The sequence below is a fragment of the Zosterops lateralis genome (assembly GCF_965231275.1).
Source record: "Zosterops lateralis genome assembly, chromosome: 10".
Classification (NCBI taxonomy): Eukaryota; Metazoa; Chordata; class Aves; order Passeriformes; family Zosteropidae; genus Zosterops; species Zosterops lateralis.
This window is the reverse complement of record NC_139770.1, coordinates 11,436,791-11,451,029: the sequence shown is the minus strand read 5'-3', so window position 1 is coordinate 11,451,029 and position 14,239 is coordinate 11,436,791. Positions and strand designations below refer to the sequence as shown.

General features: G+C 49.1%; 1 protein-coding gene across 3 annotated transcripts in view; it reads right to left on the bottom strand.

Annotated features, from left to right (window-relative positions):
- Positions 1–13,863, bottom strand: part of CCDC50 (coiled-coil domain containing 50) — a 38,489-nt gene extending 24,626 nt beyond the window's left edge. The window contains exon 1 of one of the 3 annotated variants that reach the window (XM_083868653.1): positions 13,738–13,863. In XM_083868653.1, the coding sequence (XP_083724779.1) occupies positions 13,738–13,786 (49 nt within the window). In that variant the 5' untranslated portion in view covers positions 13,787–13,863. Of the gene's footprint in view, positions 1–9,044; positions 9,146–13,737 lie in introns of those variants that run through there. The other 2 variants (XM_083868656.1, XM_083868655.1) reach the window with 2 other exon arrangements.
- Between the last annotated feature and the right edge of the window lie 376 nt (positions 13,864–14,239).

Below are 14,239 nucleotides of genomic sequence, written 5' to 3'. Positions count from 1 at the left end.
AGAGCATTCCCTCACAACCAGATCGAGTACCCATGGCACCGAGCCAAGCATGACAGCAGCTGCAAGTGAGGGCAAGGAAAGCAATCCCTGAAGACTCACATCCAACAATGAGGCAACTATGAAATAATTGGAGATGTGGACTAGCCAGGCATGGTCTGAAATGAAGTTTCATCAGCACTAGTTCTCATTCCCTGCCCAGTCTCAGCAGGGTACAGCACAATCATTACTAAGTATTATGTGCACTTGGGTTTGTGCTGAGAAATAGGATGGCCCCAATGACAACAGACTCAATTTCTCCTCTCTGAGAGGCTTCATATTTAAGGGAAAAGAAATCCATTTCCTCGCTCCCTGTTTGTCTAAAAAATGAAAGGTGAGATTAATATTACCTTCGCTGTTGCAAATTAACTTGACTTCCCATCCCTGGGCCCCGGCTGGGAGCCACCAGGCAGTCAAACAAGCAGCGGGGGTGCAATCAGAGCAGCTACAATTGGCAAGTCCAGAGAAGCATGAAATATTCACAACAGGTTTACCATATTCTGATTAAGCCAATCTGCCTTGGCACAGCAGGGAGCAGACCAGGAATTCACTCTGGCACACCTGTCGATAAAGAAATGCCTGCCCAGGAATCCCAGTGGCTGCTATGGCCAGCAGAGGTGCCAGCTGAGGAGGATGAGGGCAGAAGCATCACCCTTAATACTGCTAGGATCAAAAATCCATGCATGGAGGAAGGAGCTCTCATGTCTTGAAGAATCCTTGAGAGCCCCTCTGCAAGCTCCATGGATTGGTCTTCTCCTCTGGTAGGTCTCACTGGAAATATGCTTTTTTGGGCATAGGTGCATCTGAGGCTCTCGGAAGCATGGCTTGCAGCCTCACCTTTACGGCTGAGATAAGAAAGTCCCTAGGTACAACAGCTCATTTTATATTCTGCCACCCACCTCACTAATTTTCTCTAGAATTACCTCAGCTCCACAGCTCAGCATTTCTAACACCCCAAACTGCTTCAAATAGATCGAGGTAACCACAACAGAGGAGCAAAGGCAGCCTTAGATGTTGTTAGTGATACTCAGGTGTGTGACAAGGAGGTAGGTAACACCCAACAATGGGTGCTGTGGAACACACAATCTCAGCAAGAGGTCAGCCCCCACTGGCTTTTCAAGCAAGGTTCACAGCAAAACACCTCCCTCACTCCTGCCTGAAGTCTTAGATCATGTTTGGACACCCACTGCAGGTCTCCCTTGGTTCACATGGCCCATATAACGTGTCCAGGATAGAGGCCAGTTCAGTGACCTAAGGACTACAGATTCATGTTCCAAGCATTCCCTTTTGGGTCTTAAAAACCATCTCTTGCTCCCCACCCCCCTCCACTCCCTGCATTTTCCCGTCAGCATTGTGTGCTGGGTAATTCACAAAATAAACTAGGGCTGAGTCATAGTTTAGAGCATCTGCAGTTCTTGAATCCTGATCTGAAGGACAGGAGGGAGAAGCAAGACAAAAGTAACATGAAAAAGCAGTGTCATCAGCTAAAGATCATTTTTAGGGTCTACAGAGTTGATAAATTAATGGCAAGCAGCAAATGCAGCCTTTCACAAGCCAGCAGTCTCAGGAGGACGCCTGAGTTATGTAAATTCCTGCAGATTAGAAAGGAAGTTGGGACCTCTTAGAGACTCTTACCAGCAGGGACTCGTCAGGCCACTCCAAGCCAGGTAAGTCTCTAAAATCTGCAAATTATGTCCTGGAAACAAAGACAACCTGACCAAGCAGCCACCCAGCTGGAGGTGAGGGGCTGCCCTGAGGGCAGCTCCCAGATGAAACGTGCAAATGGGACCTTTCCTTTCCAGCAAATCTGCTCTGAGATATATGGCCCAGCCTCAGCAATTCCCATTTCTGCCCTGCCTCTTCCATCACACCAGGAGACACCCGAGCTCCTGCTACCACACGTGGGTGCTGACAGAGGCTGGCTAGGACATGTCTGGCTGCTGTAGTTACACAGATGACATTCCTAGGGCCTTGCTCACCAGGCCCCATCACACCAAGAAAATCAGAAAATCATGCAGGGAGAAGGTGGATCCCAGACAGAGGGCAGGTCTGGACAGCCTGAGAAAGGGAACAATTTCTGCTTCTCAGCCACAGCACCAGAGCATCACACACAGCTGGGAGCTATGAGGCAGCACAAGGAGACTGGGTGACTACAGGGGAAACCAAAGTGAGGGGTCTCAGCCTAATTCTGAAAAGTGTAAACATGCAAATTAATAACAATTAAAAATATATAAATCACCAAATCACCATGTTTTTTTTACTAGCAGCCTTGGCCTGAAAGCTAAGAACATCTTGGGATTTGGGGAGGAGGTTATCCTCTCTGGTCTAAGCTAAATGCTTTGAGGTCAAGGCCATGAGACTTTTGTGCTCTGTCTGCACCATTCTCTCTGTGGACATAGTAAGCATTGCTTGTAGCATCCTGGTGCAAAGAAATGGCCTCTCCCTCTGCTCTGGTGTTGGTTTTGTTATTGGGGTGCTGGGTGGTGGGATAGGAAGGATTTATGTCCTAAATTCACCAGCTCTCACCTGCCTAACAATGCTTTAAAAAGGAAGACTTTTATGCATTTTGGAATCTAACCCACAGAACTTCATTATATTTTTTTAACCTGCCTTGGGACAGAAATCATCAACATTCACGAAATACCTTCTCCAAGGCAATCTCAGTTCTGTTTGGCAATCCCAGTTCTTACAGAAGTGGAAGAAGCCTGCACACTGTACCAGACCAGTTCAAAAGCTGAGAGAGTATTTGCTGAACACCTCAAAGCAGAAGGTGATGTGCTTGCAGTGTAAACAGGAAGCTGGAGATACTCAAGATAGTGGAAAAATACCACAAAGCACCTCGAAAGTTTATCCTTCGAGCAAGACCCAGACACAAATTTGGTAAGATTTATCATTCTGCTTTTCTAGAGACGGCTGCCATGTTTTTCATCACTGGATAATTCCACCCTATCTGGTTTCACCTACAGTGTTTCCAAATAAGAGCAAATCTTCTCATTCCCAAAGCTTAAAACACAACTCATAGGTCAAGAATATTAAAGACCATCTAAAGACCATCCCTTTGACTTCCAGAAGAAAATGCTAAGTTGGAGCATTTCAATCACAAAATCCTAGAATAACTCAGGTTTAAAAAAAAAAACAAAAACATGAAGCCATCAAGTACAACCACTCACCTGGCACTGCCAAGCTCACCACTAAAGTATATCCCTCAGTGCCACATGTACACATCTTTTTACTATCTCCTAGAATGGTGACCCAAATATTTTCCTGTTTCAACCACTGATCATCCTTGTGCTGAAGATGTTTTTTTTTAACATCCAATATAAACTTTCCCTGACAGAACTTGGGCCAATTCCACTTGTCCCACCACTTGATACTTGGAAGAAGAGGTCAATGGCCACGTGGCTGCAACCTCCTGCCAGGGACTTGTAAAGAGCAATAAGGTCTCCCTTTAGACTCCTCCAGGCTAAACCCCCCCAGCTCCTCAAGGACTTGTGCTCCAGACCCTTCCCAGCTTCACTGCCTTTCTCTGGCCATCACTGGCCACAGCATTGCAGATCCAGGCCAGGATGGCACTGGCCTTCTTGGCCACCTGGGCACACACTGGCCCATATTTAGCAGGCTGCTGACCAGCACCCCCAGGCCCTTTTCCACTGGGCAGCTTTCCAGCCACTCTGTGCCAAGGCTCTCAGATGTACCTAAAAATGGCATTGAGCCTTAAGAAGTAATGACACCCATGCTTTGAAAATTCACCCTTTTCAGCCATGTCCACTTGGGCCCCCAGACACAGAGTACCCTGAGTCACAAGAACTGTCCAACACTGCCAAGTCCTACAGCCAACATTGCTGTTACAGCTGCTGCTTTCTATTGCAGGGGTTCAACACACAGAATATGTTAACACTTTAAAGCAGAAAGCGGATAGATAATACAATATGTGTTAATCACTGCAAGTCATTCATTACCTCCAAGGCTCAGAACACTCATCTCCATAGAGTTTCTTGATTGCCCCATGTCCAACCACCTGTCCAGGACTGCCTACACCCAAAACATCACAAGTGAGCTCAGCCACTGCACTGTGGACTGAGTAACATCAGGTGTACAACTTCAAGGTAGGTGTACTTGTCAAGGATGCCTTGGCTGGTTTGACATCACAGTCAAAAAGACCTCAGGCAGCCAAATACCCCCCTCACAACATCTGAGATGTAACTGAATCTGTGTATGGAAGAAGTTAATCTCAATCATCAGCAAGAACAAGTTTGTGTAGTTCATCCTCTCCAGCATTTGACACAGCTTCAATTGACTCAGCTAATACCACATGTGCAAAACGAACAACCAACAATAAAGGCAAGAAGAAGTTTTTCTAGAAGTCAGTTTTAACCACTGCCTCCCAAACATGGACCACAGCAAAACAAACAACACTTGACTCCAACAGCTGTGCTTTACCCTCACTTAGCCCAAGGGCAAACTACCATACACATCACTGCAGAGCAGGGCAGGAGTTGCCTTCACCTACAGAGGTCAAAATCCCTAGTCCATACAGGCCCCATGAGCACCATTTGAGCTCAAAGACACACCTTCAGCTGTGCCCCGCGGATCGTATGATGCCTTTTTCCTGGAAGGATTTTTGGTTTCTTTTGCAGACAGAATGACATGGCACCTTTAGCTTTAAGCCAAACAGCACTCATTTAAACTGGTGTAAAAGAGGGGGAACAGAAAAACAGCCTCATCAAGTGCAACTCAAAACAGCCACCCACTCAGAAAACTGCTGGGGCATGGAGCTTCCATCTCAAGAGATCTGCGCTGCATGTACACTCCCTTACCCCACACCCATCTCCAATGGTATCACTGTATTCTGTTGTTTTAGCTGTTTAATTCAGCTTTTATTTCAGCATTTTAGCCAATTTTACACCACACAAAACTTTCAGAAGGACACACTGAGTTTCCCAGATAGGCAAAACTTCCTTTCTCTGATGAATGCACAGCTAAACCCCTTGTTCACTTCAGCAGTTTCTCTGCAGAGAGAGCTGGCAGGCCCACTTTGTGGTTCAGGGTGGCTTTCAGGAGCCATGGCACCCTGGATTGCAGAAACTTCACCAGCATTTCTCAGCCCTTGGGCTGTGGTGAATAACCTCACACAGCAGCTCCAAAGAGGCAGCTGAGAGCAGAGTTAATGCAAAGTGTCAGCTCTCACAGGGTTCTCCTCCAGCTTAATCCTGGAAGATAATCTAGCAAAATACAAGGAAGACAGGATGCAAAAAGGGAGGTTTGAATGCCCCTCTGGTACAGCTTCATGCCCTGACTCAGTTTGGTGACTGCTTACAAAAGGCTGACTGCTGGAAACCTCACACCCACACAGAAACCACCAAGTGCCAAAAAAGGGTTCAAGTTCCTCTCTAAGCCCCACAGTGTGGTTTTACATGACAGTGACCTGCAGTTGTATAGAGAAACAAGAACGTCTGGAAAAAAATAAGCAAAATAAGTCCCCAGAGATGTCACTTTCTCTTTAGGCTTTGGATGACTAGAACCAGCCCTGAGACTGCTCCATGCCTTGTAGCTAAACCAGAGCTGCAGCTGAAAGGGCACACCACAGTGTCAGTGCACATTCAAACCAGCCAGGTTTTTTTCCTCCAGATCAGATACCAGAAGAAGCAAAGCTCCAGCAGGATGGGCCTCTGGGCAGCCTCCCAGCCTTGATGGAAACCCTGCCAGCTGCTGCATTCGAAGCTGAAGGTATCTGAACTAATCCTGCAGTCAGCTCCAATTCTTGCACAGATTGCCATCAGCTTCCCTTTCCCTAGAAAGGTGGCTGCTAGGATGCAAGCAAAGACGCCTGTCTGCCACCCGTTCAGCTGCTGCCAGCACTGCAAAGCTGCTCTGCAAGAACAACTATCCTTTACCTAACTAACCGAGGTTGTTGGTTTGTTTCAAAACCCTTTCCCTTTGCTCTGCCAGCTCCTCATGGGTACTCTCCCCACTCCCCCTTTGCTTCCTGTGTTTAAGTTGTCCAGGTTTATTAGTCAGCTCTGGGGAACACAAAGTACCAAAGCTGGCCCCAGATCAGTCAAAATTCCACATCCATCTACAAGTCACAAATCAGAAAAGCTGCAGCACTAACAATACATGTCCCCTTTCCTGTCACAGCCTTGTGTTGGCACACTGCCATAAGTGCAACTACAGATTTAAAATGCTGGCAAAGAAGGGTAAGAATAAGTCCCTGGCTTCTGAGGCCAGATGGACAGGGAGGCAGAGCTTCCTGCATCATTCTGAAGCAAACTGCTGTGTTGCATCTGAGCCTACAGCTCACACGCATTGCAAAGCATGAGGAAGAAGCAGGCTGGCAGCCTTTTCTCCTCTCAGAGAGCACTAAATGAGCCCCAGGTCAGTAAAGGTAACATTTTTTGCTTTGAGAACTGTATCGGCTTCAGGTGATACTGCATACTCACAGCTTCTTAAAAAAAAGGAAAAGTAAAAAAAAAAAGAACAGTTAAATCAGGACCAAGTTCACCTGTTACAGAGCCAGAGTTGCTGCTGTGGGCAATGGCAGCTGCCTGAATACCAGGTAGCTGAGCACTGAGCTGGAGACAAACCTGCTTTTTCCACCTTGCATTGGGGATGTGTGGAATTCAGGCAGGGCTGTGCAGCCCTAGTCAAGGATTCAGTCTTTCCAGCACTGCAATTAAGGTCAGGAGAGCCCAGCCTCTTCCCAGTATCAACTTCCTTTGGAAACCTGGCGCCAACCAGATGGCCTGCAGGAGAGCACAGCCCTGAGAATGGCAGAGCTCTCTGCCTGCCATGAAAACAGCCAACACCCTGGTGCCTTGGAACATTCCCAGGCCTTCTCTGTGCTGTGCTCCACCACCTCACCCCAGCAGCACTGCCAAAGGCTCCAGGAACTGCTGGTGAATCTAGGACATAAATCCTTCCCATCCCACCACCCAGGACCCCAATAATAAAACCAACACCAGAGCAGAGGGAGAGGCCATTTCTTTGCACCAGGATGCTACAAGCAATGCTTACTATATCCAGCTGCTTTTGCAGTGCAAAGTCATTGTGCTGTGCAGAGGTGAAGCTTTCCACCCACATCAGGAGAGGCTGTCCTGAGCCAGAGCAGCACTACCCCAACCCATGTGCCAAGTCAGTGGCAACAGTCCCTCTCTGCAAGGAGCATTTCCAGCCAGAGCATTCTCCAGTTTCTTGTCCTGTCTGGATGTAAAGAGCCAACGCTACACATATAATGCAGAAAGGAATTAAAACCCCTGCCTTCTCACTGCCAGGAAATATTCCTGCTTGCATAAACTTCCTTCCTCCCTTTCGCCACATTACTTCTCATGTCACTCCTGTCAGTGTCCTTATGGAACGTCTGTGTCTCAGTGTTTTCAAATATTACCTCACTTACGTCCTTTTCCCCTTTGTCATCACTTACTGAACACCACATACTGAGCCCACAGAACACTTCCCCTTAGAGCTACCTCTAGCTACCAAGTTCTGGTTCAGCAAAAGGGCTCCGGAAAGGATGAACAAAAATGCATACAGGAACTCAGTTTTACTGCACATGGTTTGTTACACCTCTTTTGAAAAGAGAAGTGAAAAAAAGTGACTCACTTACAATCCCACTTTGACTTTCTGTCCTGAAGAGCACCTAATGCAGGGCAGAGCTACCAAGAGCACACAAACCAAACCTCTACCAACTCAGGCTGAAGACAAAAAGATCTCACTATTTTAGTTTGGCTGACAGACCATCGTGTCAGTGACATCATGGGTTGCTGTGCAAATAAAATAATCATCAGTTGAGCTTCAGGAGCCTGACACAAAATAATTGGGCAGGTGTAGATGGGCTGTGCTAGGCTCTGAGCAGGCTTTCATCTACACCTTTCTCCCTAGGAAGAGTAACACTTCTGGCAAGCTTAATTCACAGAGTGCCTGGGGTTACAGGGTAAATTTTATGAGCACTAAGGCCTAACTGATCCCCTTTGCTCAAGGCAAGGTTCACAACAGCACTGCTTTGCATCCCTTACATAGACAGCCTAATGCTGCACTCTCTCGTTCTCTTTCCAGCCCTGCTAAAAGCCTCTCCCAGCAGCCATACAGTGTCAAGGCCACACAGCACTCAGTGAGCTGTGTGGTATCTTTTCAAGTACTGAGAATGAAAACAGCAGGAAGGCTCCAATTTCTACTCGTTATAAAGGAAGTATAAATGAAGTGTCAAGGGACCTTCACAAAGTCCTGTACATGTTCTGTGGAAAAGCCAGTGCTGCAAGGTGAACAGAGAGCATCGCTGACACACGTCAGCCTCCAGGGAGACAGCAGCCTTCCCGCTGGAAATGTCCAGCAAACATGCCCTTTGCTCCCTGCAATGCAGCCAACCAGCACACAACAGCAGCTGTCGTTATCACCTTTCGGACAACAGCTGAAGGTCAAACCAGCAGCGAGTGCCATGCCAGAAAATGGACCTAAAGCTTCTCAAGTTTTAAGGCAGTTTCACCAACAGACCAACCTCCTTCCTCAGTCCTTCAGCCTTCAAACCAGCACTACACAGGAGCAGCAGTGAAGGAGCAGGAACCAGCTGGGGACACTCTGGAAAGGGGAGAAGGAAGCAGGCAGGGAACTTGTTACTTTGTCCTACAAATCAGCACATTCATGTGAACTGGATGACTCTGAGCAAGAAAAAGAAAGCCTATTCCAGCAAAACAGAAGTTTCACACAGCCTCAAGCCATATCCCATTGCTTTTCCAAGTGGGGCTTTTCTTGCACCAGAGAGAGCAGAATCAGCCTTTCCTGCTCCTTGGATCAGCCATCTCCAACTTCTGCCTGGCATCCTCCGACATTTCCCATGGCCACAGGAAATGAAAGATTAAACAGAGGCCCGTGGTGACCGTAAACACACAGCTCAGCTGGGAGCATTACTCGGAGACCAGCTACGGGTGACGGACGATGTAATGGGAGAAAACCTCCCTGCTGCTATCCCTGCATCCCCAGGAATCAGTGCAAAAATAGGCTGCATCCCCTCTTACCCCATCCAAAAATCTGTCAGGAGCCAAGGAAACATCTCTGCAAAAAGCATCAACAGGAGTCTTGGAGTGTCTTTCTGCCAAAGAGTGCTTTTCAAGCAATTTTTTTGCCTCAGTACAACCTCCACAGCAGCTCAGAGAGGACAAGTGTTAAAGATTTAGGGATGGAAGGAGGCAGACCTGCTTGCTCAGTTACCTTTCAGAGCCAAGAGCATGAAATATGCTAATCCTGCTCATCTCTGCCAAGCACAGCAGACCCAGAACCACTGAATGCATAATGAAACTTTCACCCAGCTTTACCCAGAAGTGAAATGAGTGCTACAGCCTCAGCTACTGAATTCATGCACACTGGAAAAACAGATCTCCTATCGCCCAGAAGAGCTGGATGTGAACCAGTGACCTGTGTCTATATCCCATCACTCTCCACCTCCCCACTGCCCTCAAATCATTCATCTTGCCTGAATTTCTCAGAGCCCTTAAAAAAGGAAGTCACAAAGCAGAAAATCATGATGCTGCAAGGAAAAATCCCAGCTGGAGCCTAAGGGCATGGGGCAGGTGGCTTCACAATGACCCAGTTGACCCTCAGCTGCTCTCAGAATTGTTGCCCTGATTATATTAATCCAGTTAAAGGCCAATGCTTCCTTCAGATTAATACAGCTGACAGTTCATCCCTCAAAACCTTTCCCCTGAAAAACCCCCAAGCAGAATCTTTCCTCATCAGACACCAGGCCAGCCATCCACACTTCCTCAATCCTCTTCCACCTCTGACAGACATCAAACTTCTCTTGTCCACTGTCAAGTTGCTGAGCACCAAAGTCCTCATTATAAGCCAAAAGCCTCAGTCTGCTCTATGGGAGCCTGACACATTACACCTCAGAGCTCAGGCCCCTCCCCAGTCACTCGGAGGGTCAGCAGCCAGGAGGTTTTTATTGCAAGAGTCTCAGCACAGGTCATGTTAAACTGCAGAGGTCAGCAGAAAGGTCTGTAGCTGGGAGGAAGAGGAAGACTGATGCTAACAGCTAACTTCTATTCAATTTATGCTAAGGCAAAAGAGAGCCAGCCAGACTGCCTGGCCCAGAGAATGCTTTGCCAAGACAGAAAATATTCAAACTCTTCCTGTTTCCCCAAGGTTGCAGTCAGAGCTGTATCTTTTATTACTACGTTTGGGATCCTGGCCTCTCAGGCAGCAGGTTACAACCAGCAGCATTTGAATGTACAGCTCAGGAGCTCCCAAAAGTCAAATCAGGTGCTTAACAAAGAGTAGAAAGCATAGTGTGAGCATTGCTGTGTCTCTCCTAGCACAGGTGCCACAATCAGCCTTTGTCAAGGCTGGAGCTTCAGACAGCAGTGGCAGGGTCAGTTCTAATCATCAGCCCAGACATTTGCACTTCTTTACAATACTACTAAAAATAAAATTCAATAAAAACACTTCACCCACTGCAAATTTCCACAGTTCTCCAGAGCTGCACACTGCTGGGGCAGAGTTTAGAGTCCCCCCCATCCCACCTCTCCCTTTTCTCTATCCTCACAGAGGATTCAAACTGGCAGGAAGATGAGGAGCCCCTGGGAGAATGCCCAAAGCTGGGTTTTTTCTCCTGCTGCCAACAACTGATGGCTCTTGGAGACTGCAGTGGATGAGAGACTGAGCCTCAGCCTGAGCAGACAGGCATTCCCTCCACAAAGACTTTGCCTCAGACCTTTGGAAAGGCAACAGCAGACAGGACCACAGGTATATCCTCCAGAAAGGGGTATGGTTTGCACACCAAAACACCTCCCGTGCAGCTCAGCCTGCCTGCACAGCCAGAAATGCCTCTCAAGTCCAAGGGCTCACTCCCAGCAGGCAGCCAAAAGAGGGTGGGGCCCTTCCCAAACACAGTTTTTAGTAATGCATCAGGTCACCAGAGATGAGAGGAAGTCAGAGATCAAGCAGAGCCCAAGACAGTTTTATTGGCTTTATAAGTAGCTAATCAGAATAACGTTTCTAGGATTATCACAAAAAGGCTCATAAATGAGACCTCTAGTAAAAAAGATCTACACACACAAAGCTGAGCAATCTCCTGAGGCAGGTCAAAAGAGCAAACAGCAAAGGCTGTTTTATGAAAAGCAAATATGTCAGAGACACTTGGGAGACAAACAGAAATGCAGGCAGAGAAGCACAGGCCACAGATTGCAACTAACACCAAAACCTTCAACTAGTAACTTACAAGAGGTTTACTGATCACAGAGGTCAGATCCACTTACTACTCATGGAAAAATGGGTCTGTATCATCAGGCTGCAGCAGCAAGGTGTAGTTTAAATTAGGAAAAATGTGTTTTGAGGGTGTATTTTACATCAGTAAACCCCTGCCCACAAAATAAACTGGACCAGCTGAAGTGGTTTTACCAGCAAAATGCCACCCATATCAGGCCTTTGGCTGATATAAATGCCTTTAGAGATAAAAGAGGAAAGTAAACACAAGAAGCAAGACTTCCTGCAGCACCTGGCTACAGTGACCAGATTTTCACTGCCATTGCTGCACTGAAATGATCCCACTTTCAGAAGAGCTTTTGAGATCACTCCAGAAGAGAGGATGACACTGTCTCTCAGCAGTCCTGGCTACCTGCAGACAGGGAGAATCCACACACCACACCTCCTCTCCCAAAGCAGAGCTGGTGAAGAACAAAGTACTCAAACCAAAATGCAGTTCTTCATTGTTAATGAATGACTAAGCCTACCTTTACCCCGGACAAAGAAAGGGAACGCTTTTTCCAGAAGGATCAACAGTGATTTCTCTATCAGGAACAATAAATACTTCCCTCGGAATGGCAGGCAATGCATTTCTTAACTTGGCTGTCATTGACACAGAGTACGAAAAGACCTAATCCAAATCATAGCTCACTCTCAACACTTTCCAAAACAAAAACAAATGATTGCATTAAACTAAAAGCGTGACACATGCCTGAGGCTTTGCAGAACATGGCTCAAACCTCATGTACTTTGCACGTTGCTCTGGGACACTACTTTAATCCCATTGCTATCAAGTAACAACAGATCGTAGTAACAGGACACCCTTGAAGCTTAATCCGCACTATACCATCGGTGCACATTTCCCATGGACTGGTTGAGTTACACTATAACGCTGTAAATGTACTTTCATTCAGAATGTAAGCAACCTTAGCTCAGTCCAGTTAGTTCAATTCAAAAAAATTAATAAGGGCAAATCAAATCCAGCTTATTTAAATTGTGAATATAAGCATCTACACAGGGATTTAATTCACTTTAACCAACCCACTGGAAAGGTTAATTGGATTCATTTTCTTGAGTAGCCAAGCATGTATGGACAGAGTCTAAGGATGAGATCCTGACCACACTAAAATGGCCAATAACAGTTTTGCTAATGACTTAAAAGGACAAACATTAACTCCTAAAACTTCAGCTTTTGTTCCAGTAACACCAAGTGAAGTATTAAAGGATGACAGGGGGTCAAAAGGAATCTCCAGCTGTCTGCACAGAAACATGTTTTCCACTCTTGGCTGGCTAAATCATCAAATTCACAACTGCTATTTTGTAAGAACTGAAATTTGAAAAAAAAAAAAAAATGACCAGCGGCAAGGGAAACAAGTTTAAGGAAGTTTTGTTTCTTTCAGGCAGGAAACCATTGCTCTCTATTACTAGAGAGTAAATCTAAACTAACTCTATTATGACAGAGCTTCTACTGGTTTGTAGCACAAATCACTGTCAGGAAGAAGAAACTATCTCCTACAAAGCTTTCTAAAGCCAAGGCAGCTGCAGGGCAGGTTTAACCGGGCTCCAAGGCACACGTGTGAGGCAGAGCCGCTAACAGGAGCCGAGCCCGGCCCGGCCAAGGGAAGGTGAATCCTGAGCCCAGGCCAGGCCGGCGGGACCCGAACGCGAGGGGGGCACGGGGGGTCTGCGGGGCGGGAGCGGCTGCTCGGCGCTCCCGAGCTCAGTGCAGGCCACTCTCCATAAAAACCGGCACGCCTAAGTGTTTATAACCGGGGCCTCAAAAATACCAGACCCCCTCAAACAGCCAAATCTGCGGACATTCGTAGTTCTGCTCCCATTTTTCCGAGCGGAGACTCGGAACCCGGCCGAGCCTTCACTGCGAGGGACAGACAGGGGGACAGACAGACAGACATCCCTGCTCGTCCATCTCCCGCAGGGTGCCCTGGCTGGATCCCCCGCGGGATCGCGGCCCCAGCCCGGTGCCCCCAGCCCAGCGGGGGGAGCGCGGCGGAGGCGGCGGCCTCGGCCCCGGCGCAGACAAAGGGCTGCGCCCTCCCCCAGCGCCGCTCCTCGCCTTCTCCCGGGGAGAAGCGGCGCTGCCAGCCCGCCCCCCGCCGCTGGCCCGGGGAGGGGAGCCGGGAGCGGGGCCAGCACAGCGCCCGCGGCTCTCAGTCCGCCCAGCGAGTGCCGCCGCCGGCCTCCGCCTCCCGTCCCCCCGCCGGACACCCCGCACCGGGACAGCCCCGGGAGCCCCCGCGCCAGGGCCGGAGCACGGAGCGTCCCCTCCCGCTGGCCCGGCTACCGCCAGCGCCGCGAACCGCCGCGGCGCCTGGAAATCGTAAAATAATAATGTATTTTAAAAAAAAACCCACCCCAAACCAACAGTTTCTCCCCTGCCTCGCTCCCATTCCCCCCACACCGCCCCGTCCCGTCCGGCGCCCCCTCCTCCCCGCGCGGGGCGAGCCGCACCTTCCTTGACCCTGGGCAGCTTGGAGTGGTCGATGCCGATGCCGGCCATGGCCGGGCCCGCCGAGGGCAGCCCACTGAGGGCAGCGCGGCGGTGCCGCCCGCGCCCCGCAGCACAAAGTTGTGAGCGGATGGAGCCGGCGCGGCCGGGCCGTACGGCGCGGGAGAGCGGACAGAAAGCGCCGGGCGGGGCGGAGCGGGGCCGCTCGCCGCCCCTCGCCCCCCTTCCGGGGAGGCGGCCGGGGGCGTCCCGGGTGCTGCCCCCTCCCCTTCCCCGCCGGGCTCGGGCACGGCTCAGCGGGACCGGCAGCTTCTCGGGGCAGTTATTGGTACATTTGGGGGGTTTTTGTGGGGTTTTTAATTAATGTTTTATTGTTTGGCGGGGCGGTGGTTGTGTCGGCCGCTCTGAGGCCGCGGCCGGGGATCCTCTCCCACCGCCGGGGCGGCTGTCAGACCGCCCGGACACCCCTGGAGCTCTGCCCGGCTGCCTCTGCCCTCCATCCCC